Source organism: Hemicordylus capensis, chromosome 3, assembly GCF_027244095.1.
Source record: "Hemicordylus capensis ecotype Gifberg chromosome 3, rHemCap1.1.pri, whole genome shotgun sequence".
In the NCBI taxonomy this organism is placed as follows: domain Eukaryota; kingdom Metazoa; phylum Chordata; class Lepidosauria; order Squamata; family Cordylidae; genus Hemicordylus; species Hemicordylus capensis.
The window spans coordinates 83,916,038-83,943,043 of NC_069659.1; the positions used below are offsets into that span (position 1 = coordinate 83,916,038).

Below are 27,006 nucleotides of genomic sequence, written 5' to 3' on the forward strand. Positions count from 1 at the left end.
ATACCCCCCTGGCACCAGTCACTCACCCTCCTCCTACATCATAATGCTGTCACAGGGTATGGTCGGCGTTGGGGAGGATGGTACAGAGACCCCCCATGCCCTCTCCATCCAGAAAAGCAAATGCTTTGCCAGCTGGAGAAGATGAGGGTGCCACCACAAGTTCTGTCTAAGCATTGGCCATGTCCCCTGTATCTTTGTGATGTTGTAGGGGGGAGGTGAGCGACCAGTTCGCATCACAAACCCGGCCTTGATGGGTAGGGGTGTGTGCACGGAACCAGTTGAGTTCCAGCTGAACTGGTTTGTGGGCTGGTTCAGGGATATATTTGTAAAGGGGAATCCAGGTAGGATTCACCTCCACAAGTAAAGGTGGCATTCCCTAAGGCCTGGGGTGGGGGAGAGAAGGGGTATGCCGTACCTTAGCAGAGGCCACTGTGTAGGTGGCAGAAACATTGGCAGCAACAGCAGGGGCTCCTCCAAGCCCCACGTTGGCTTTGTGAAGGACACGCCAGAACTCCACGTGGTTTGCAGGCTGGTTCGGGGATATACTTGTAAAGGGGAATCTGGCGAGGATTCCCCTTTACAAGTAAAGGCAGCATTCCCTATTCTAAAGGCCAGGTGTACCTTAGTGGAGGCTGTGGAAACATCAGCTGTGGCAGGGGCTCATCCAAGCCCCCCGCTGGCCTTCTGAAGGACTGGGCTGTCCTTCAGGACGCCAGCAGAAAGCTTGGAGGAGCCCCGCCACAGCCGATATTTCCGCAGTCTCCATTTAGGTACAGCAATCCCTTACTGCCACTCACTTCCTCCATGGCTGCTACCCCCTCTCCCGCCCCTCTGCCTTTCCCCATCGCTGCAAACTCTCCTTGCCTGGGCTGGCTGAGTTCCGAGACAGTTGCTCCTTTTCCCACCCACTACCTCCCCCTCTCCCCTGCCTGCCGCTCAGGCTCTTGTGAAGGAGGGAATTGTCTCCTTCCGGGAGTCCCGTTTGCTGCTGCTGATCCCACTTGGCGGCAGCAATAAAAGGGACTCAGAGGGAGATGACTCCCTCCTTCACAAGAGCCTGAGTGGCGGGCAGAGAGAATCTCCCTGGTAGAGAATCACCGACAGGCACCCGGTGATACAACAGAACTTGACCAGTGGTCCATCAGTTGACCATGATCTCCTGTTTGCCCACCCCTAGCTTAAGAATGTGATACTCCTGCCATAAAAGAATGGTTATCTTATGTGTGTACAGTGTGTGATGTAGCAGGCAAGCTCAAATTAATTAATTTCATTAAGATTAGAGAACACAAGCAATTAGAGCACAGGCTTCAAAAGAAAAGACACCATTTGTACTATACTGGAATGGGAAATATTGAACCAATAGATTCCAAATACAGTGGAAATGTATTTTATTTTACTTATTTAATTATTTTTGCACCACCCGAAACTTGCGTGTCTGGTCAGTTTACAGTGAAGCAAAACAAACAGAAAAAGTTAAAACATTACAACAATTTAAAATTTTTAGAACAATATTTCAAAACAGTGTTAAAACGATTAAAACAATATTTAATTAAAAGCCTGGATGAACAGATGTGTCTTTAAAGACTTTTTAAAAGCTGTCAGAGATTGGGAGGCTCTTATTTCAGCAGGGAGTGTGTTCCAAAGCCTTGGGGCAGCAGCAGAGAAGGCCCGTCCCTGGGTAGCCTCAGACGAGCCGGTGGCAACTGTAGACAGACCTCTTCGGATGATGATGATGATGATGATGATGATAATAATAATTATAATTATAATTATTAATAATAATAATTCGATTTCTATACCGCCCTTCCAAAAATGGCTCAGGGAGGTTTACAAAGAGAAATAACAAATAAGATGGCTATCAATGATGATATCAATGGGTGGTGGGGTTCATGACGAAGAAGATGTTCTCTTAAATATTTTGCATTTGTTAAGCACTCTGGAGATTTTTCGCTTGATTTATGCACATCTGTTGTCATTTCAAACTGGAGAGTTTTAGCTTTTGCAGCCAACAACATTTATTGATCAAGTAATAGCTGAAAGTTTGGTCTCCCAAAAAGATGAGTTGGGAGGATCGTGATCATCTCTCCTGTTTCTGAAGTGCATCCTAGTTCCCCCTGCAATCTTTGGCTTTCTAGACTCATATTGTTAAGCCCATGAGCTCTGCAGTAATTTACATTGGCCTCAGTCTTGGGACCACTTTTGGCATAAAATACATCAGTGAGGGAGCCAGGGGGAAATCTCGCGAGTCATAGGCAGATTTGTTGAAGTATTGCCCTGTTTTTATTGTACTTTGTATTGTAATAAAATATGGTAGACTTGTAAAATACACGTTTTCCTTCCATATTTATGGTGCTTAGTGATGAATAACTAGTTTCAGTGTTGATTAATAAGCTGTAGAAGAGGGGGGCAGGGAGATTTAAAAAAAATCTCTTGGTGTGTGTTACATGCACACACCACCTTGAAACTGCTGCCCAGAACAAAACTGTTTCTGCTCACTGATGATAAAAATTAGAGCGAACACTGGTTGTCTGTTAAGACCATTTTTGAAAAATTGAATGAGTTACATGTTTTATAAAACATATAAAGGTTTTTTTAAATAGTAGCACAGAAAGGGAAGTTTCATGAGGTACTACTGCATGGCCAGAGGCACTCTTGGCTCCGGTCAGTGGCCTCCAAAGGTCCAGGGGGGCCTCCAACCACCACCCCAACCCGTGCCCGTCCTGCTGCTGCCCCGCAGCGCAGAACAGTGGTGCTGAAAACTTAATTAATTTTAGCTGTCATGTACTCAGCTGGGATGTGGGTGGCAAGCCTAGCAGCAGTTCTCCCCTACCCCTCTGGTTGTGGTGGGTGAAGTGGGAGCGGCTGATTGACCTTGTGGTTCAGCCCAGCAGCCCTTGAGAACTGCAAGGTGCTCCGGCACAGTTAGAGTGTCGTAAGCCTGTGACATCACCAAATTTGCCTAAGTGCACCCCTGTGTATGACTTTTCTCATCCCAGAGTTCAAGAAGACAAGGGGCAGCTGGTGGAATTTTATTTTCCATGCAACTCACAACAACACAGGTTTTGCTTATATAAAGAAAGTAAAATTAGAGCTTCAGAGAACTAACATAACATGTAAGAAAACAGTAGAGAAGACAATTGAGAACTTGCCAAATAACACCTCCACCCGTTCAAGTGTATAGCTCTGTTTTCTACTGATTTATGTGACTTCATTGAAGATAAGCCATTAAAGAAATATAAATAAATCAGAAAGCCACACCCAAGTACTGTGTTAGACGTAGATATGCGAGGTTGAAATACACAGCTGTGGAAAACAATATACATTGAAATGTGGAACATCTGATAAGAATACCTTATGTTGAGCAGATTCAGTATTTTTATTTTTTACAATATACCTCTGAATTTCATATTGATCTCATTTTTGATTTTTGAAGGATTTGCCATGCTACTTTTGCTGGCAGCTTAATACAGGAGAACCTCATTACTGACGTGGGTTCTTGTCCTCACCTCCTACTCCAAGTAAGGGAACCGCACATAATGATGCATTAGGTCTATGGGGAAAGGGGGGGGGTTAGGTTCCAGGGTGGAAGGGAAAAAATTTTAAAGCCCCAAACGACACCAAAATGGGTCAGAACATACTTTGACATGCTCCACGGGTCCCTCGTGTGCTCAGGAATGCCCCTCAAAGGATGGGATGCTGGTGTCCCCCAAAACTGAAGAGCTGTGGGCACCAAATGAAACACACACACCCCAGAAATGAGTCACAAAATGGCTCCTCCTGTCTCTTCCTGGCTTCCTAGAGACAAAATGGCAGCCGGAAGCAACCTCCATGAACCTCTTGCTCCCTAGGCATGTTATTTCTCCGCTACCATGGTTAAATTTCTAGGTGCCTAGGTATATAATTGTGCTTTGACAATGTACTGTGTGCTTTGGTAGTTTGTTGGTTCAATAAAAAAATCTTGTCCTAGGATTTGCCAAAGCCATCTAATGGTGCAATGGGGAAATAACTTGACCCATCAATAGGTTGCCGGTTCGAATCCCTGCTGGTATGTTTCCCAGACTATGGGAAACACTATATCGGGCAGCAGTAATATAGGAAGATGCTGAAAGGCATAATCTCATACTGCGCAGGAAATGGCAATGCTAAACCCTTCCTGTATTCTACCAAAGACAACCACAGGGCTCTGTGGGTGACAGGAGTCAACACCAACTCGACGGCACAACTTTACTTTACTTTAGGATTTGCCAAACTCTCATAGCTCAGTGGTGGAGCATCTGCTTTACATGCAGAAGGTTCCAGGTTCAACTCCCTGGAATCTCTAGAGAGGGCTGGGAAAGATTCCTGCCTGAAACCTTAGAGAGCTGCTGCCAGTGAGCTATATGGACCAGTGGTCTGACTCTGTATAAGGCAGCTTCCATTTTGTAGTAAGATGGGATAAACACCAGATAGAAGTGAAATGGCAGAATATTGCTGTGGAGGTTATTGGGATCTCATACATTGTTTAAAAGCAGTAGGCAACTGCTGTTGTAGCTTGAATAGTAAGTGAGGAGGTACTCTGAAATGAAATAAAATGAAAGTCTCAACTAGTTATTTAAAATGGTGTAGGTATGGGGAGGAGCAGGTATTACATCCATAACTAGTGATGTCATATCTTCTGAAAATGATTCAGGCTGCCTCCCTCCAGTAAATCTCTTTTGTAGCCAGGGTTGGTGAAGGTTATGGTAGTGTGCCAAATCCTTTGAATGACTGGCCACAAGTCTAATAAAATAAGTGTCCATGATTCTTCTGTGGATTCTCCCATAACTGAATAACAGTTGCACTTTTTTCCTTGCAAAAAACCCCAGTGGTTTGGACTATGTATGTGTGGAAATAAAATCATGCATGTTGGAAACGTCACTTGGCCCAGAATGTCTAAAAAGTACTACTCTAAACTTTAAACACTGCTGGATGTCTCATGTGGTTCAATGGAGCTTGTTCCATTCAGGTGTGCTACCCCGTACCCAAGGGGCTGTGGTACCTGCATCTTCGTCCCCACAAATAGCATGCGTTTGGGTTTTGTTTTTACAATATTTTGATTTACTTTGTATTTATTCAAATATTTATGACTCTCTTTTCCCTTTAAGAAAGATGCCAAGGTGGCTTATAATTTTAAGATGTTAGTAAGCAGTGAAGCCATGTCCATTTTCCATGGTAATGGAGAACACAAAATTACTATAAGCAGAATCAGCAAGAATACAACAATCCAAATCAAGACTGAAGGGTGGGCCAAGGGCAGAGTTGTGGGAAGATCATACAGAAGATTATGCTGCTGCTGCTTCCTCAAAATCCATAAAAGCTGACAAAAGATTTGGATGTATGTTACGTTGTTTCTTAAATTACTCTCCTGGATTTTCATTTTTTATTACTTTCATTTTTATTTTTAGTATAAAAAGCTATCCAGACCAAGGTTCACTTCTACTTCACAGTGGGCATCTTATGGCCCATATGGTCCATAACTGCTCTTACAGTAGTTTTGTGGAAACCATTGGAAACCTGAGGATTCCAGGGTTCATTTTCATTTTAAAAGGCCAATTTCTAGTTGTCATGGTTTCAGAGGAGCATTTGGATATCTGGAAGCAAAAAATGCATATAGCTTCGTATGAAGCTTATTTTATTTATTAAAACATTTTTATACCGCCCAAAACTCGTATGAAGCTTATTTTATTTATTAAAACATTTTTATACCGCCCAAAACTTGCATCTCTGGGCAGTTTACAACAGAATAAAAACAAATAAAAATGTTAGTTAAGACAAAAATGAAAAATTTAACACATTACAACAAATTTCTTAAAGAATATTATAAAACAGCATTAAAACCATTAAAACAATATTAATTAAAAGCCTGGGTGAACAGATGCATCTTTAAAGACTTTTAAAAAGCTGTCAGAGATGGGGAGGCTCTTATTTCACTAGGGAGCGCATTCCAAAGCCTCGGGGCAGCAGCAGAAAAGGCCCATCCCTGAGTGGCCACCAGACGAGCCGGTGGCAGCTGCAGACGGACCTCTCCAGCAGAATCAGATCTCAGTGGGCGGTGGGGTTCATGACGAAGAAGGCATTCTCTTAAATACCCAGGGCCCAAGCTGTTTAGGGCTTTATAGGTTATAACCAACATCTTATATTTTGCCCGGAAACACATCAGCAGCCAGTGTAGCTCCTTCAATACAGGGGAGTTATATGGTCTCTCCGAGATGACCCAAACATCAGCCGGGCAGCCGCATTCTGGACCAACTATAGTTTCCGGACTACATACAATGGCAGCCCCACATAGAGCGCATTACAGTAATCCAGTCTGGAGGTGACCAGCAGATGTACCACTGTTTTGAGGTCATTCACCTCAAGAAACGGACACAGCTGGCATTTCAGCCAAAGCTGATAGAAGGCACTTCTGACCACCACCTCAACCTGGGAGACCAGGGTGAGGCTCAGATCCAGAAGCACCCCTAGACTGCGTACCTGTTCCTTCTGGGGAAGTGTGACTCCATCCAGAACAGGCAGATCAAAATAATCTCTCATGTTCCGACCCCACACAATGAATACCTTCGTCTTAGCTGGATTCAGTCTCAGTTTGTTTTCCCTCATCCAGCCCATCACCGACTCCAGGCAGGCATTTAGGGAGGTTATGCCCTCTCCTGATGATGTTGACATGAAGAAAGAGATTTGGGTGCCATCAGCATACTGATAGCACCCTGCACCAAATCTCCTGATGATCTCTCCCAGTGGTTTCATGTAGATGTTAAACAACATTGGAGACAATATGGAGCCCTGAGGCACACCATACAAGAGTTCAGATTTTGAAGAGCAGCAGTCTCCAAGGGACACCATCTGGAACCTGCCCGAGAGGTAGGAGTGGAACCACCGCAAAGCAGTACCTCCAACTCCCAACCCCCTCAGACGCTCCAGAAGGATACTATGGTCGATAGTATCGAAAGCCGCCTAGAGGTCCAGAAGGACCAACAGAGTCACACTTCCTTTGTCAATTCCCAATTGGAGATCATCCATCCAAGGCAATCTCCACCCCATAGCCAGCCCGAAAGCCAGTTTGAAATGGGTCAAGATAATCAGTTTCCTCCACAACTGTCTGGAGCTGGGAGGCCACCACCCTCTCAATTACCCTCTCAAAATGCCATAAAAATGGTCTTTCTCATTAATAGGCTAAACCTCATTAAATATGAGAAGGACCACTGAAATCAAAAGGGAAAGCCTGCCATTCTCAGACTGTGTATGCTGGGCACACTGGTGTGTGACAAGAGAACTGCTAGTGTACTGTAGGGATGAATAAATTACAGGCTCATGTGAACCCAAAGTATCCATCCACCAAAGTGGTTTTCAGTGATATATCTGCATGATTCACTGATCTGGCTGGCCCAATCCTCATCGCCCTCCACTAGACTGGGCAGTGTTTCCTCATGTTTGCATTGGGTTTGATGAGAAAATCCTTTTCTCCTAATACAGAGAGATCAGAATCATCTTGCCTTTTGAGAATACTTGTTGCATCTCTGCATGAGTAATTGCTCTTGATAGTCCTCTTTCCAGTTGGGATGCATTTACAAGACAGTGATTCATGCAGAAACAAAGGAGTAGGCTCCTCGGTAGAAGTAAAAATTTTAAGGTGTTATGTGAGCCTTCTAGTTCAATTCAGAAACGGAGGCTGCACACATACTGGGAGTAAGTACTATTGAACGTATTGAGAGTCTGAGTCAATATGCTTAGCTGTGGCACAGTTACAGTGCAGTCTTATTAGAAGTTTGAGAAACAATGGCTGGCATGATGTGCAATGTACCACAGGCAGTTCTGTACCACCCATGCTGTTGTGGGTGTCTAAAACACCACACAAATAGCAGATATGGAACGGTGACCATAGTACGATCAAATACAGCATATATGTGAGTGGAAAGTTGCCAAGCAAGTCCAACGTGGATTTCAGAAGAGGAAACTTCTTTAAAATGAGGGAATTGGTGAATAGAAAGCTGAAAGGGAAAGTCAGGAGGGTCAAATCACACCAGATCATATAGAGCTTATTTAAAATGGCAATAATAGAAACTCAGAATGTATACCAAAAAGAAGAGGTACCTCCTAATCCAGGAGGATTCTAACATGGCTAACAAGTAGAGTCAAGGGAGCTATAAAAGGCAAAAAGACTTCCTTCAGAAAATGGAAGACCTGCCCAAATGAAGAGAACAGAAAGGAACACAAACTGAAGCAAAAAAAAAAATGAGGAGACAATAAGGGATGCAAAAAAGGGTTTGAAGAACATATGGCTAAAAACATCTAGGAGAATAATAAAATCTTCTTTACATTAGAGGCAGTTGGACTGTTAGATGAGAAGGGAGCAAAAGGGATGCTAACCCCTGCTAACTAGGCAAAGAGGCACCTTTTAACGTGGTGATTCTCTTTATTTAGCAAGGGGAGAGTAACTGGCCCTATCCACCCCCAGCACAGTATCTCCAGTGACTGTTGCTGGTGTCTATCTTGTTTCTTTTTAGACTGTGAGCCCTTTGGGGACAGGGATCCATCTTATTTATTTATTATTTCTCTGTGTAAACCTCCCTGAGCCATTTTTGGAAGGGCGGTATACAAATCAAATCAAATAAATAAATATTTGAGGAGGATAGGGAGATTGCAGAGAAGCTGAATGACTTCTTTGTATTTGTCTCTACAGCAGGGGGTACAGAGTATACATCTGTGCCCAAACTTAGTTTTTCCAGGAGGGAAGCTGAAGAACTGAGTCAAATAAAAGTGATGAGATGATTCTAAGCCATCTTGAAAAATGAAAAATTAACAAATCAACAGAGCCAGATGGCATCCACCCAAGAGTCCTTGAAAAACTCAAATGTGAAACTGCTGATTTTCTAGCAAAAATATTAAATTGCCCCTGCAATCAGGCTCTGTGCAAGAAGACTGGAAAGTAGCCAGTGTAAACACCAATGTACAAAAAGGGATCCGGGGGAATCCCTTGGGCCTGATTCAGCAAAGGCTGCTCTTATGTACATTTTCTCAGCAGCGTAGATGGTACAGAACTGCTCATGTATGCTGTGCATCATGTCAGCGAATGGCTTTAAGCACACAGATTAAATATAACTGGGTTTTAACTGGATTTTGAGCAGCGTTAGCTTTTTGTTTTTGGAATGCACTCACTTTGACAACTTGAAAGCCCTCATGGTCTTTCAGTACTACAAACACACTGGGCATTAAAAAACTCTCATATTAACTGTCACCTATTAAGATCATCTAGAGAGGTCCAATTACAGTTGCCTCAAACCTGTTTGGAGGCAACTCAGGACTGGGCCTTTTCTGTGGCTGCCGGGGCTTTGAAACACGCTCCCTGCTGAAATAAGAACATCTCCTTCTCTGTTTGCTTTTAGGGAGACCCTGAAGACATACCTGTTTTTCCAGGCCTTCAACTGAGACTCAATTTTTAAAAATTTTAATGTGTTATATTAATGTGTTCTTATCTATTACAATTTTATGTGTTTATGAATTTTAAATGTGTTATGTTTTATGCTTTTAATTCTGTACACCGCCTAGAGGTTTTTATACTAGGTGGTATATACATTCAGTAAGTAAATAAATAATAAATGAATATTCAAATAAAAGCTGAGTCAGTGGCTGTCAGTGTGGTCCAGCTTGCTTTGGGCAAGTCATTATCTCTCTTATTATTTCCATTTTACATTGTCACTAAAATGGAAATAATAATAGACTAAGGCTAGATTGCAAAATAAAAAATCATAAATAGCACAATCCTATTCACGTTTACTCAGAAGAAGGTCCCACTATGTTTCGTTCACCTTATTATCAGATGAGAGAGCACAGGAAAACATCTGAAAAGTGTTTGTGATGCGCCAGTCTTTAATTCTTGACTTTATCTTACAATCATGTTTAGTTTCAAAAGCCATCTTTAAGTACTGCTCTTCAAGTGGATAGCTTTCTTTAAGTTTTCCACATATGGGTGGCCCTCATTATTTGTGGTCCCAGCATCTGCAGTTTTACGTATCCACAGTTTGGTCATAGGGACCCAGTTGCTTTATCCGTGGTTTTAAAAATAGGCAAAATTCGCCTATCCACGGTTCCAGGGTGGCCGGAAATAACTTCTGATGTCATTTCCGGCCACCATTTTATCTATCCATCTATCTATCTATCTATTACACTTATAACCCAATCTTCCTCCAAGGAGCCCAGGAAGGTTTACAGTTTGTTGACAGGTAAGTAAAATTCCCTGGGGTATTTCCTATGGTAGGATCCTTTAAGGATTAAGTAGTTTCAGCCAAGCAGGCAAAGGCCCGCTGGATTAGCTTTGCTATCTCTTTAGTTAAAAGGGAAGGAAATTTGCAGTTCTTCTAATTCCATGTTTAAATGGTTGGCTAACAAGTTTATCCCCACCCCCACCCCACATTCTTGCATTGAAATATCCTACTGATAATACTGGAAGTTGGAAATTTACACTCCAGCATATCTAAAGCCTGACATAATTGGTGCCATAGAGAGAGGATGATGCTCTCAGTATGTGAGATTCATGAAAGGTTTTTCCACTTACTGCTTTTGTAAGAGCTGAAGCAATGAGCTGCATGGTAACTAAGGCTTTCTTAAAACTTCACCTTTAATGTCACACTCTTCTTTTTGTTTAAAAGATCTGAAGTGAAAAATAACAGCACATGCAACTGGAAGAAGATGGATTTGACACAAAGCAGAGCACTGTACTGTGTGTTTCCTCATTTCTCTTGCTATTGTCCTGCGTAATCTGCATCCACCATGTGCTGCTTTACGTTTCATGTATGCAAAGTAAAAAGACTTGAAAGAAAAGGCAGTAGGCACACATTATTTATAAGAGAGCACCTATTGACTGTGTTGTTTTTATCTTGAAAAATATACACAAATTGTCCCTCATTACTTATTTTATTTTATTATTTATTTATTGTTAGATTTATATACCGCCTTTCGCTAAAAAACAACCCCATGGCGGTTTACAAAAGTTAAAACACATAAAAATGAATTAAAAGTAATTTAGCTAAAAATATAATATATTATTATGTTATAATATTATAATTATAATATAATAATATATTGACTTAGATGATGTAATTTTTACTAGGGATGTGTGAATCGATTTGGGTACAAATTGATTTATATCTGAATCTTTCACTTTCATTTCTTCGATTCAGTTTGACTGTCTTTGGACAGTGTCAACTGTCAACTGCCATGTGCCAACTATACCCCCACTCCCACCTGCAAGGCAGTGGGGTACTACTCAGTTTATGTTTAAGGAATTTTTTCAAGTGTTTTCAAGTGCCCACGTGAGGGGAAGAAAAATACTGAATCATCCTCTCTCTTGCTTTCACCCACAAAGGCTGTTCCTTTAAGCTTCATCGCTGCCACCACGTCCACTTTAACAGAGTTTATTCCCGCCCCCGAGTGTGGATGAAATTCCAGGGAACTCTCCTTCTCTTTACTATTGGAAAAGTACACAAAAACCTCCATGTGCAAGCCTACACGTGATGAGAAAACTTGGTAGAGTTGCTGAGAAATCAAATTGAGACGTATGTTGCACCAGAGCAAGCCCTTTCCCCAGCCCCGCTTGCCTGAGTTAAAAATCTACTCAAAAGGCTGGTTAAGATTTGCAAAGAACAAAAGAAGAAAAATAAACTTTATTCAAAATACTACAGACAGTATCTGTCTGAGGCTTTCTCAGCTTTTAATTACAGGTAAAAGAAGGATTCAGTAGTTGCAAGAATACTTCAAAAAGCACCCCAGTTGCAAGGAACAGGGATATAGGAACCTTTAAAGGTTACAGAGGCTTTTGCAGCACCCTGGATGGGTAGATTGGCACAGGTTCAGTGTTTCTTAGCTTGTTATGTTACAGATAAAACATAATAGACCAGTTGTAAGGATTTGCAAAGCACACCAGAGGAAAATAAGTAGTCTAACGTAAGCTAACTAACAAATTGTTCCCTGGCTAAACCCTTCCCCGAAGTCAAAGCCCTGGCTTTCTGAACTCACCAAATCCATGGTAGAGACTTGAGGCCGCTGCCATCCTAACTTCCTAGGATTGCAGCCATCCTTGTTGCAGCTATTTGCTTTGCCACCAACCTGTTAGCACAGCCTGGCTCCAACTGAGAACGAAGAACCCCTTCTCTTCCTGCTGCATGGCCCTCTAGGTCCCGCCCACTGTGTGCTGAGCGGCTGATCCCTAGAGGTCACTGCCTGTCAGTCAAGACAGGATTCACTTCTGGTTCGCTCTTTAGAGGAGAAGAAAGGCTGTTACTGGCTGATCATTATATATATGGGAGGCCATAATTTTGAGTTGGGGTAGGACAGGATCAGGGGCCATTGCAACTGGGGATGTTGGGAGTTGTAGTGAACAACATCTGGAAAAACTTGTTAGAGAGAACACTGGTGGATACTCAGCATGAGATCCATTTCTTGTACATTTCTGTGTTTTTCCAATGCTGGGTGCAAGGGCAGAGCTCTATAGCGAAAGTACTCTGTACATAACTTCAAATATGGCATTGGGTCTCAAGAGGGCTCTCTTTCCCTCAAAGCAGGATTTGACACATTCTCTTTGGCTCTAGAAGCCAGAAACAAATTTAGGAGCCAGGCTGCCCAACGCTGCATTTGCTTCCGGCAACATCATCCACTCCAGAGGGATGGAGGGCAGACCCCCTAACTTGCTTTCTCACTCCTCTTCCTGACTGTGCCCATCAGGTTCAGGTAGGCAAAAGATGAATACAATCGGGGAGAGGAGGGAGCAACCTGCCCCGGGCTTTGCTTGCTTGCTTCTTCTGGTTGTGTCGGTCTGCTGCCTGGCTCAGGTGCCACACAAGCAAGCTGGTGCCTGAGATGTCTTAACGGAGCCGCACTAATGCTGGGCAAAATACAGCACTTGCATGGTGGGAATGGTCATTTCCATGTGGTGCCAGGGAGCTGTATAGAATATTCAGTTTTGGATGAAGCTTCTCACAGACCTAATAAACAATTGGCCAGGTTGCTGCCCTTGAAATTAATGGGAGCCGCCACTGGTTTGGGGGTTTTGCAGTGAAGAACACGATTTTAAGACATTTGTGTACTGCTTTTCCTAAATCCATTTTTATGTGGAAATTGTGGAAGACAGATACAATATTGAGATTATCATTATGTCTGTAATGCATATATCATCGTCAAATGTGGCTTGTTAGTCTGCTGTGGTGCTAAAATAGTATCTCAGAAGTGTGCTTTTAACCTGACTCTTGTATGCCTTTAAAAAATAAAAATGGCACATTTTAGGTGTCTTAAATTAGCAGCCATTAGAATGAGAGCATCTGCATTTTTAGGATAAATGGTCGCCTTTCTAACAGCTTTGTTGCTATGGAAACAAACTCTTTACAACTCTTACAATAGTAGTAAAAGACTTCTTTGTGAGACACAAAGAAGCTTAAAACACCCGACCCCCAATTTCCAGCATGTCCCTATTCATTACCAAGAGAACAGAATTGGCAGCAAAAGTCTGACTTCCTTCAAAATAGAGTACGTTGGCATTTTTGCCTCACCGAGCTTAGCAAGAACAATACAAAAACAATCTCTTGAGCTTGTTACTTAAAAAAAAAAAACTTGAGAAAAAGGGGGTATTTGTTGGGAATCTTTAATGCTAATTTCTTTCTGCTACCCTATGACCTTGACAATTAATGACACTGCCATCTGGATCTCTGCACATGTACCCATCAAACAGAAGATTGATACTGTTGAAAGTGTCAGAGCAAACCACATGCTGTAAGAACACTGCACATGCAATCAAGGTGCTGGATGAAGTATTTGGTTTCCTCCCCCTACCCCCAAATTGCATTGTTTTGTGCTTATGTGCACGTATTGCATCTAGAAAGATGTTTCCTATGTGCATGTCTGCTTCCATGTGAGACTTGCCCTTACTGGATTCAAGCCCATTGTGCAAAAAAAGTATTTTTTTTTGTCTTTTACAAGTTTTGTTCAACTTGTTTCCTATTTCTGCTTGAGCTTTTTTTTATTGTTTTAGCCTCAGTGAATTGCATAAAGAGTCTTAATTTTTTTAGATACGTTTTTATAAATGGCTCTGCTCAGAATTCTGGAATACATTTATTTATTAGATTCATAGTTGTTAAAGATGCTTCCAGTGTGACCAAAGACAAAGAGAAAGGCATAAATCTCTGTTTTCTACTCTTCCTAAAAATGTGAAATGGTGAAACTATTGCAAGGGTGGCAGGGGGGAGTAGCAATAGTATGAATCATCATTATCATAATACTGTAGAATGATATACCCATGCAAACCATCCACGTTGGGAGGGCAGTCTAACCTAAAACTAAGGCCTAGGGAACCACAGCACAGCCATCTTAATATGAAGTCCCATAACTCTCTATGCCTCTTCCACACTGGAAACAAAGGGGTTAATTCCCCCAGCCCTCTCTGCCCAGGGAGGTAGCCTTTACCTCTTAAGGAGTTAATCTGCTGCAGCTGTTGGTATCTTACTCTTCCACTAAGAGAAACATAGACAAGGGGCCCATATAACACCTCTAAGAAGATAAGGGAAGGGGCAATGAACAATAGACGGCAGATGTTGGGAAACTGATACAAGTTAAGGGATGGTCAATTGTTTTGTTCTGATGTAAACAAAGGTGGACCTGCACTGATGATAGGCTTTGCATTCCTTCTAAGACTTTTGTTTCACCATGATAGAAGACTAAGCTACCCTCTGTGTATAAATACTTACCTGTAACTGGGGGTCTTTGCTCTTGATTTGGGTGAACCCCGAAAGCCTTACTTGCTAGCAGTAAAATCCCATAAGCTTTTCCCTGTGTGTGTGTGTGTGTGTTTGTGTGTGTGTATTATTTGGCGTCGTGCACCACCCAGACAAGAACCGGCTTTCACGGTTATATCAAGAATAATACTAATGCTAGAAAAATATACAAGCAGATAAAGTAATCCCTCCTCCTCTTTTTATGTGGCCTAATATTTCTCAATAGTAACAAGACACTGAAGAGACTGCATGACAGAAGAAATTCAAATATTATAGAATACAAAGTTCAAACTTTGTATTATTATTAATACAAATTATTAATATTAATTATTAATATTAGGGTAGACCAGAATAAAAGAATTAAATGGGGGGGAACTCAATAAGTGCTTTAGATGAAAATTCAGGCATGAATTGGTGATGTTTAACTTTTATTTTAAAAGACTTTATAAATAAATTTTTAAAAATGCTTTTAATGGGTTTAAAGAACTTTCCACACACTGAACACTAAGGACATGGGTTGGAATGAACAATCTAGCTAGGCATAGGTGTCATATTTATAACAATTGCAGTCCATACTGTCAACAGTTAAATACAATTGCAATCTATACTGTCAACAAATTAAATATTAAGTTAAATATGAACTAAAGGATTATATTAATATTCCATGAGGAATCAACGTTCCTAGGCTTGGCATGACTTGAAAATGTAATAAACCCATATTTATTAACAGTCTCTGAAATGGAAATATTCCCATCAACTACCCATTTTCTCTTCAAAGCCTTCAGAGAACATGATTTCTAATTCTCCGACTTGATTGCACAACTTGATTCATTGTTGAGCTATAATCCCTCCCCTGCACCCTTTTGATATGAGGACTCCTTTGCTAGGTAAATTGCTGGTTATAGCCCAGAATGTTTGGTTGATTGCAGCTAATGGTTAGGAGAGTTGGCCTTGTGGGTGTGCGTAGAAATACCAGTTTAGAACATGCAGAGCTTAGAATTAGCTAAGTGCATGTGGGGGGTGCAGATCCTCCTAGGGATTGGATGTGGAATAGTAGATCTGCTGCCAGTAGGAGTATGTGTGCTGTTTGCCTTCAGTTATGTACTGTTTGCAAGTAAAGCAAATATTACAAACACACCATGAGTCTCTAGTGTACTCTCATGCAAATAAACCAAACCCCATAGTGCTGCTCCCTGAATTTCTCACTGCTTGGGGAAGTGGATTGCATGCATGCGCCACCAGATGGATGTTTGGCATGTTGGAAAAGTGAACTTCAGGATTTTGCAAATTTTGTTTCTGTATTATGAGAGTCAAAGGTAAACTTCATGTTCTTCGCTTTCAAAGTGTGAGGCACTCTGAAACACATGGCCATCAAATAGTGGGCAGAGATAGACGTGAACATTTTATAATTGCTCTGTTGCTTGAACACCTCCTCTAAAGCACCTCATGTAGACTATTGAGTGCATGGGCACTGTGAAAGGTTTGTTGTGGCCCGACCTAACAATTTGAGGTGATAATTTCTCTTCATATGGGTAATTTGAAATGTAAGAATGATTTTTATAATTATTATAATTAACAGATTAATGAGTTTTAGAAGGCTAATGCGGTGTAGTGGTTAGAGTGCTGGACTAGGACCAGGGAGACCCGAGTTCAAATCCCCAATCAGCCATGAAACTAGCTGGGTGACTCTGGGCCAGTCACTTCTCACTCAGCCTAGCCTACTTCACAGGGTTGTTGTGAGAGAAACTCAAGTATGTAGTACACCGCTCTGGGCTCCTTGGAGGAAGAGCGGGATATTAATAATAATAATAATTAATATTTTATTATTAACTGCTTGAATCGTTGTCCTAACTGATACACATGCATAGAGGAGAATTGTTTGTGCAGCGGGAACTTTCCATATACTGAGCTGAGTGGGTTTTATCTTTACAACAGTGTTGCATGGTATATTGGAGAGAGGTTGAGTTTCTCAAGGCCACCCAATGAGCTTTATAACTGAGCAAGGATTTGAGCTTGAATTTTCCACATTCGAGCCCAACACACCAGCCACTTACATCACACAAGCTCAGTTGTTCTGGTGCAACAATTCCTGAAATAAGCTGCTGTTTAGCTTTAAAAGCGACTTGTGATACGTTTCAGTGAAAACAAGAGAGGTTCCAGCCGTACGTGCTGTTCTCTCACATGCGTACATATCGCTGCTTTTGTTCTTGAGAGTGATTGCCATGACTGGAATAATGTTAATTGAATGACTTATTTGCTTTCCATTGTGGGGAGTGTTTGGCTGCTTTTGCAGAAATGAGGATTCAGATTTGGAAGAGAACAAACCCACTCCTTTAAGATGTGGGAAGAGAACTCTGCAGGTGATGGAAAATCCCTTCACTCAGATAACATTAATTCATAATTCAGAGCTAAGAACCTTCTCCCAACCATCTGCTTAATAGGAAACTGATACAATAGAAAACATACTTTGCAGCTTGGGGGTTCACCTGGATCTGGTGGTGCTTTTGGAGAATCAGGTGGCAGCAATAGTCAGGAGTACCTTTGCACAGCTTCAGCTGGTGCATAACTGTGCTCCTTCTTGAGAAGGCTGACCTCACCTCTTGTCACCCATGTCTTAGTCATGTCTCATTTGGATTAATGCATTGCATGCTCTACATGGTATTTGGAAAAGTATTTGGAAACTACAGGGCGCTTTCCAGATTAGCCGCTCAACGATGACAAAATGCTTCCATTCAGGCAAATCGCATTGAAAACGTAAATAGCATAGCGCTCAGCAGGGGGATCAGTCTTGCGAAAACTAACAACCCCCCAAAACCAGGAACTTTTTAATGCCAGACATGCAACGTTATAGCACTATATCGCATAGTGACTGAATTCGAAACAAGGCATTGGAAATATGAACAGCACCCTGCTGTCAGCGAAGAGACTGCAGTGTCACTACACAGGAAGTTCTGAAGCACACTTCAGAGATAAGTTGTGACCCCACTGCAGGGTCTAATCTGGAAAGTGCCCAAATGGTGCAGAATGCATCAGCCTGATTGAGTTCTGGAGCTGCCCACAATGTGCATTTAACACCTATCTTGAAGACACTGCAATGGCTGCCAGTCTGTTTCTGGGATCAATTCAAAGTGTCCTTTTTTACCTTTAAAACAACTTCAGCCCCATGTTCTTTAAGGACTACCTGCTCTCAGCTAAACTGACTAGGTTGGTCACCTGACTAGGTTATCTGGGAGGGTTCTGCTCCATGTCCTGATGTCTGAGTCCTGCCCATTGTTAGGTTATTTAAATTGTATTGATTGCAAAGGACAGAAGATTTCATTATAGCAGACAAAGCCTTTATATGAGTTTATTAAGTGAAGGGGAATTGCAATGTAAAGGATATTTTTTATTTTTTGTAGACCACAAAGCGCATGGAATCACCGTCCAAACAGAACATGAACGTGTGACAGCAAGAGAGTTTGAAGGTACATGAGCACTTTTATAGTTTAAATGTATATAATGTTATCAGATTAATCTTGGCAAAGTTATTTAGCAGGGGGAGAGTAACTGGCCCTATCCACCCCCAGCACAGTACCTCCAGTGACTGTTGCCGGTGTCCATCTTACATTTCTTTTTAGATTGTGAGCCCTTTGGGGATAGGGATCCATCTTATTTATTTATTATCTCTGTGTAAACCACTTTGGAAACTTTTGTTGAAAAGCAGCCAGTATATAAATATTTGTTGTTGTAATGGTGTTGAGCATTGGGGTGGAAAGATGGCTATAGGACAAAAGTGCAATGGGAACAGTGATGATGCAGCTCAAACAAAACAAATGGGAACTGCTTATTTCAGTAGGGATCCAGCTAGAGTTGAGCAACTTGAAATGCTATTGAGAAATGTTAAATACAATCTAAGCATAATTACTGAGTAAGTCCCACTGTTTAATGGGACTTGCTTCCTAGTAAATATGAATAGGATTGCAGCCTTAAGCATGTGTTTAATGCTCCCATTTAAACTATTAAGAATCACAGTGCTTAACTTTGGTGGTGTGTAATTTATTCAGTAATCCGAAACTCTTCAGTTTAAGATGCAAGTTAAGATGCTTTTTTAATCTCACCTTTGTTCTAAAAAAAATAAGAATTGTTACCACACCTGTACCTCTTGTGCCCTTGTTGCAAGTCTACTTGACACCTTGCTACCATCTCCTGTGCCCTCACAAGACCCGTTGCCTTGCAAGTCCACTTGCTAGGGATGTGCATGAAACATGATTCCGAAACCACAGCACATCCCTTTAAAACAGAGGGATCACACATCCTCTTTAGGATTGCACACTAGAAGGACATCTCCCAGCTGCCACCATGTGACGCTGGTACGCTATGGCTGCCATGTGTGTGCGGAAGCCATGCGCATACCGGCATTGTGTAGGGGCAGCTGGGAGATGTCCCGCCGGCCCGGCACGCAATAGCTAGGGGAAGCGCTGCGATTACAGATGTGGTGGCGAGCAGAGAAGCAGGTATGGACCTGCTCTCCTCCATGTTAAAGGGAATGTGTGATTCCTTTTAAAGGGATGTACCGCAATTCGATTTCTGAATCACATTTTGTGCACATCCCTAGCCTTTGCCACCTTGTTGCTGCCTTGTGTCTCCTTGTAAGTCTATTCACCAGCCTGCCCCCACATGTCCATTTGCCACTCTTCCATTTCTTCACATATCCTTGCAAGGTCCCTTGCCACCTCCCTGTAGACTTTGGTTTCCTCATAAGTCTATTTGCTACCTAGCTGTCGCATTGTGTGCCTTCACAAGGCCATTCATCACTATGCTCTCATGTGTCGATTCATCACCCTGCCGCTACCTTGCATGCCCTCACAAGGCCCTCCACTGCATTTTCTCTGTCTTGTGTGCTCTTATAAGTTCATTTGCCACCTCATGCTATCTTGTAAGGTCCTCACTACCAGCTTGTCACCACTCTGGTGTACACATAAGGCTCACCCCCAGCCTCGCTGCTTCCTTGCATGACCTCACAAGTCTGTGCCGGCTGCTATGACTACAAATGTTTATATACTGCTTTTCAACAAAAGCTCTCAAAGTAGTTTAGCAGAAAAATAAGTAATAAATAAGATGGTTCCCTGTCCCTGCTATCTGGGCAAAGAGGCACCTTTCAAAGTGGTGATTCTATTTATATTTAGCAGGGGGAGAGCAACTGGCCCTGTCCAACCCCAGCACAGCATCCCTTCAGTGGATGTTGCTAGTGTCTACCATGGATTTTTTTTTTTTTAGACTGTGAGCCCTTTAGGGATAGGAAACCACCACCACCACCACCACCAATTAGTTATATACTGCTTTTCAACAAAAGTTCACAAAGCAGTTTACATAAAGAAATGATAAATAAGATGGATTTCTGTCCTCAAAGGGGTCACAAGCGAAAACAGAAACATGATAGGCACCAGCAACAGCCACTGGAGGGATGCTGTGCTGGGGGTGGACAGGGCTAGTTACTCTCGCCCTGCTAAATAAAGAGAACCACCATGTTAAAAAGGTTCCTCTTGGCCCAGTTAGCAGGGGTAACTGGGCAACTTCTCTTTATCATTCTTACTCTTTTCTATGTAAACTACTTTGAGAACATTTTTTGTTGAAAAGTTGTATGTATGTATATAAATAGATAGATACCAACTCTAATCTAGAAGAAACATAAGGCAGCCACTGGAAAAACACTGTGCTGGGGTTGGATGAGGACAGTTCTTTCCCCCCTGCTAGATATAAGAGAACTGTCACTTTAAAAGATGCTTCTTTGCTCAGTTAGCAGAAAAGTCCATTGACTGCCTCTTCAGATAGATGCCCTCCCATCTGCTGTCTCACATTCAGATAGATTGCCTCCTCGCTGCTGTCTCACATGCCCACAGGGTCCCCCTGTTGCCTTGCAAGGCTGTGCCACCTCTTTGGAGGGAGGAAACCAAAGTGCAAAAATGGAAGAGGAGGAAAAAGGGAATGTTTGTTTAGAAGTGCCAGAGTACTGATATACTCTCTTTATCAGGCAGCTAAGTTTAGAACCAGGAGATCACACTACAACAGTGGTCCCTCTAATTTTTTTCATCTCTTTGCGGAATGAGTTTTGTTCTGGGCGGCAGTATCAAGGCAGTGTGCGCGCACCTGCACTGAGAGTGGGGCCTTCCTGATTCAACCTGAGTGTGATCTAAAATGAACTGAGTGGACATCCAATAACTTGTGAGCACATGCGCACCCCTTAGAGGGAACAGTGCACTCCAGGATTTGTCCCGCTGAATTCTGGCTTGAGAACTCTCAATGGGCAAAATTGCTGGTTTTGCACTGTAATTTGGGTACTTCAGAAGGAAATTCTGGATAGATTTCCCCCCTCAAAACAGGCTTCAGCATACACCTGAATTTTAAAATAACATTTAAATAGACATTAAAAGAAGTATGCTATCTGGTGGCAGAAAAAAAATGTAGCCAACCTTTGTTTTCTAGAATTTAGGAGGTCACTTTTAAAATTGCTGCCTCTTAACCATTTACATCACATGGCACCAGATTTGGCAGAGCAGTGGTGTTTGTTACCTAGTGGATGTCTGCAAATATTCAAGCAGATTGGACAGTTGATTTAGATTTTATGACCAAATAGAATGTTCAGAGCGTATAATGGCAGAATATTGAAACTACCCCTTCTTCGCTATACTTGGAGTACTATGTCAGTAATAGTACTCCCTTCTCTGAAGAGCTTCACCAGGTTCACTTGCTCAGTATTTTTTTAAAAAAAAACAATTAAAAACTTGATTGATTGATTGATTGATTGATTGAATTTATAGACCGCCTAATATAAAATCTCTAGTTGGTGTACAGAATGTTTTAATGTTTCATCTGCTGCTTATATCTGGTAGGTTCTTTAGCTTTTATAGCTTTCATTTTTATAGCTTTTAAAACAACTTTTAATTTGAAACTTTTAAAAATGTAATTCTAATTGTAGTTTTAGCTTGGTTTTTAACTTGTTTAACTTGATATGACTAACTTTACTAGTCTTATTTTAAATTATATTTATTTTATTAATGTTGTGAGCTGCTCCAAGCAATAGTGTATCAGAGGGCAGGTTATAAATTTTTTAAATAAATAAATTATAATTTCAGCAGACAAGTTGTGTCATTATTTGCTGAGCTAAGTTTTGGAAACTAAATATATTCCTACATGAAAATATTCTAATATAACTAAGCTCATCAGTTGAGCAGGAGGCAAAGCTGCTCAAAAGTTTGATCTGATCATCAAACCTGATCATCAGTTTGTTGATCAGCTAAGGGAAGGAAAGCCTTTTAGTGTCATTACCACCCTTTCCCTACAGAACCTGTCTTCTGCCTCTTTCAGTCTGACTACTTCTCTTCTCCCCATTCCTCTTGGTAATTTAGGAACTTTCGGTTCTCTCCAGATACTAATACTGATTAGTTCTTATCAAAGTGTAAGTGGTCCCCCCACCCCACACACATTTCTGCAGTTATTTTTCCAATGAAAAGCTGGAAATCTTTTTTAATAACTCTCATTATCACTAGCCACAATGGCCAATAGTTAGGTATGATGGGAGATATAGTCTAACATCTGCAAAATACTTAGGCTTACTTACTGTGAATTATGGGGATTAAGGGTATTTTTTTAATTTTTTAAATTTACTTAATTACTTATTTACATTTATATCCCGCTCTTCCTCCAAGGAGCCCAGAGCCGTGTACTACATATTTAACTTTCTCCTCACAACAACCCTGTGAAGTAGGTTAGGCTGAGAGAGAAGTGACTGGCCCAGAGTCACCCAGCAAGTATCATGGCTGAATGGGGGTTTGAACTCGGTTCTTCCTGGTCCTAGTCCAGCACTCTAACCACTATTCCACTCTGGCCCTCAGTGTGACTAGGGATTGACTAGGGATGTGCAAATTGATTCGGGTACAAATTGATTTGTACCCTAATCTAGCTGATTCGGGTGAGTTGGAGACAAAACAAGTCACCCCTGTGGTCCATTGGCTAGATTCAGGTACAAATCGAATCGCGCCTGATTCAGTTCAAATTGATTCAAGATTTGGATCTCTCCTATTAATTCCCCCACATTCCCAGCTTTCATTTTTTAAAAAAAGCTAAGCCCTAGCCCTTGTAGAACTGGAGTTATGGAGCAAAATGTGTGGTCACTATTTTTCACGTGTTTGGATTCTTTGGTGTCTAATAACTTTCCCTCAATGAATCCCTATGAGGATGCATTACACACCTTCATTTCTTCTATTCATTTTGACTGTCTTTTCGACAGTGCCAACATTCAACTGCCATGTGCCAACTACACTTTACTCCCACCCCTAAGGCAGTGGGGTACTACTCAGTTTATGTTCTAGGATTTCCCCCCCAAGTGTTTAGGCTCTTTGGTGTCTAATAACCTTTCCCCTCATAATGAATCCCTTTGAGGATTCATTACACACAAAAGAATCTAAACACCTCAAAAATTCCTAAAATATAAACTGAGTACCCAGTGGCTTGTGGGCTGTGGGGTAGTTGGAACATGGGATGCCACTAATTTCCCACCCCCACCTGCAAAGCAGTGGGGTCAAAATGAACAAAAGAAATGAAGATATGTAATGAAGACACCAAAGAATCTAAACACTTCAAAAAAATACCTAAAAAACAAACTGAGTACCCCTGTGGGGGGGGGGGTATAGTTGACACATGGCAGTTGACAGTTGGCACTGTCCAATGATAGTCAAAATGAACAGAATAAACAAAGGTGTATAATGAATTTTCATAGGGATTCATTATGAAGAAAAGTTATTAGACACCAAAGAATCTAAACATTTCAGTACTCCTAAAAATTAAAATGAATACCCCCACTGCCTTGCAGGTGGTGGTGGAGGGGTGTAGTTGGCACATCGCAGTTGGCACTGTCCAGTGACAATCAAAATGAACAGAAGAAATGAAGGTGTGCAATGAATCCTCATAAGGATTCATTATGAGGAAAAGTTATTATACACCAAAGAATCCAAACACTTGAAAATTAATGACTGCACATTTACAAGGGCTAGAGCTTAGTTTTTTTTAAAAAATGAAATCTGTGATCCGTTTTAGGGTTAGGATATGACAACTTTGAACCCCCATTGTTTCCTATGGTGGAAATGTTCAAAATCAGTAAAAACTAAAGAAAATCATTACAAATCAACCAAGCGCCCCACTGCCTTGAAATTTGGGTGGTAGGTGGCAACCATGGGGACCTACCCACTATCCAAATTTGTGCCCCTAGGACCTTGTTAAGTGGTCTGAATTGGTCCAAATCAAATCAAAGCAAATACAAGTTGAATCTGGGGTGATTTGTTTTGGGTACAAATTGAATAAAAAAAACCAGTTTGTGCACATCCCTAGTATTGACAGAGGCTTAAAAGAAAAGGTAGCTTTGAAGAGGGACTTGCAGAAGTAAGTCAGGAAGCCTCATACTTATGTTTTAGAGCTGGGCTTCACTACTTTGGTCCTCCAGCTGTTGCTGGACTAAAACTCCCATCATCTGTCAGCCACAGTGACCAATAGTCAGTGATGGTGGTAGCTGGTAACTACCTGGAGGACTAAAGTTGTGCTGTCCTGTTTTAGAGCCAATTTCCAGGCATTTGCTGGAGTGGGAGTGGGAAGTAACAAAGGAAATAATAAACCTGTTTGTGATCTATTGAATTAAATTTTCTTCTTAATTTAAACTTTCTGTACCAGCCTTTGCTCTGTTATGCTACATACTTCTGATCTGGTTTTATATGAGGCTGTAACAACACCCTGTAAACACCTGGAAGGTTAAAAGAAAGACATCAAGCATTAAAACTTAAGTTGCCATTTGGGGTGTGGACTGCTGATGATTCCATTGTTTAGCCTACTTTCCAGTAGGCTTATGAAATCACCCAACATTCCGTGTGTGTGTGTGTGTGTGTGTGTGTGTGTGTGTGTGTGTGTCCCCCTATCAACTTCGCACTGGCTGGACTAATATGAACCAAATTTGATACAGTTGTAGAAACACACAGGGATACCTCAACCGCATAGTTGGTGATGTCATCTCCAGTTCAAGATGGCAGATGTGTGAACGTTTGAGACACAAGTGTGCTAACTTGTGAACCTCCTAACCAATTTGAACCAAATTTATTATAGCTGTAGGGACACATAGGGATGGCTCAATGGCATGGTTTGTGATGATATCATCCACCACAATTCAAGGTGGTCGTGTGAATGCTTGAGGTACAAAAGGGCTAACTTGTGAACCACCTAACCAACTTGATCCGAATTTGCTACAGGTGTAAGGACACATAGGGATGGCTCAAGAGCATAGTTTGTAATGTCATATACCCTGATTCAAGATGGCGGACACATAAACATATGAGGTTCAAGTGGGCTAACTTGTGAACTATCTATCTGATTTGGAGCAAATTTAGTCCAGTTGTAGGGATAGTGAGAGGAAAGTAGCAGATTAGTTCTTAGTAGAACAACTTGTTTTATAAAACAAGGGAACTGGCTTGAGAGTACAAGTTTATGAGGGTGCTACACATCCCCAATTGGCTTCCGGTTTCCCAAACCCACCGCTACCAAACTTCCCTTTGGATATGCAGTTACAGAGGAATGTTGACTGTTCTCTAGATTCTTGCAGTTCCATGCAGAAGAGCAGTGAAACCCTGCAGGTCTAGCTAATGTACCACGTGAAAGAGCTTCTCTAGGTTGCAGAAGACGCTGCAAAACATTCTAGGTGTTCACAACATGAACTGAATGTTTTGCAGTGTCTTCTGCAACATAGAGAGATTCTGCTTCAAGTGAACAGGGATTCCTTGGCAGAGAAGTCCATGTGCAAAGGTTTTCCCAAAAGCAAGGAAGCTTGAAAACCACTGCCCTGAAGCATGACATGGAAACAGAAGCCACAAAGTGCCTTTAATATAAAGGAAAAGCTGAGGGTAAAGACCAAATGAGAAGCCAGAAAAGGGAAATGTTCAATTTGGTGGTTAAAATGTGTGTTGTCAGTTGGCTCAGTCCAGAGAACATGGACAGGCTGCTTCATTTTTTTCAGGGTCAGACAATTATGCTCATTTGGTGGCACACATGGAACACTCTCCAACGCTTAAGAGAATTGCGTAGCTCCTGCTTTCATAGAGTTGTGTGAGCACATTACAACCCTGTAGAGTTTTGGATTCTTGCCAGTATTGTGTACGTTGAGTCTATTTTGAAAATTATTTTGTTAACAAGTTGTTTCTTTTTCCTTCCATCCCGCCCCCCCGCCCCCGTATGTGTTAGAGTTATCAAAAGAGTCTGCTGTTTGTTGTAGTGCCAAGACATGTCATTTGGCCTCATGACTGCTGTTATCCCTTTCCGCAGCATTTCCCTTAGCTGACTCAGTGCCGAAACGAAATAGTACTAGTTTAAGGTGTACCAACTTTGTCAAACTGTAGCTAAAATAGAAGAGCTACTGTGGGGTGGCGGGGGGAGGACATGGGTCCTCCATGGAAACATTTGTACTCTTGTCAGTTTAGTAAGTTCTATCTTTCTCTGAATTCTTTCTGCTGTGATCTGTTTATTTGCAGATATGATTTCTGTATAGATTTTCCTTCAGATCTAGCACAGATGTACCACTGGTTCGCCTGTCGTGGCTGGAAAACTGGGAAAACAGCCATGGGAACTCATTTTCCTCCTTGCTTGGTCTTTCTTTACAGTGGTTTATTATTACACTGGTAATAATGGTAAATTAGAATCACGGTTTCCGTCTCAACCAGCGTTTGAAAACCTTGCTCAGGATTACTTGTGGTTAGTATTGGTGTAGAGATAATGCTAAATTATAATTTAGGTGACAAGCGAAAGGTGGGGGGGAGAGAAACATGCATTCCGAAGACGGTTCACAATTTGTAAATTGTGATTTTCAAGGAGCCAGTGTTACATCTATTTAATATTGATGCTAAAAAAATTAATATCAAATAACAGTATGGAAGGATTGCCACAGAAGGTACTGCCATGCACTGCTTGTTGCAACCTGACCCTGGCTAGCTGGGAACTGGGAGCTGTACTATTTAACAGATATATACTTACTAACCCCATCAAACCCTTTCGGTTCAGGGGAGCGGGAGGGGGGGTTTGCGAGCCATTTTGAGTTTAAAAAAAAATAGGATTTACCCCCTCAGGGGGCTTTTCAAGGCCGTGGGGTGGGGGGATCCATGGAGGTTCCCCATCCCGCTGCTGGCCTTCCTTATGCCACAAACTGCCCAGTTTGGGCATTTTTCGG

The 27,006-nt window shown here is 41.7% G+C and overlaps 1 protein-coding gene across 7 annotated transcripts in view; it reads left to right on the forward strand.

Moving 5' to 3' along the window:
• JAM2 (junctional adhesion molecule 2) overlaps window positions 1-27,006 on the forward strand; it is a 75,878-nt gene that overhangs the window by 21,395 nt on the left and 27,477 nt on the right. For all 7 annotated transcript variants that reach the window (XM_053308293.1, XM_053308288.1, XM_053308289.1 and 4 more), the window contains exon 2: window positions 18,173-18,238. In XM_053308293.1, coding sequence (XP_053164268.1) covers window positions 18,173-18,238 — 66 coding nt within the window. The remainder of the gene's footprint in view (window positions 1-18,172; window positions 18,239-27,006) is intronic.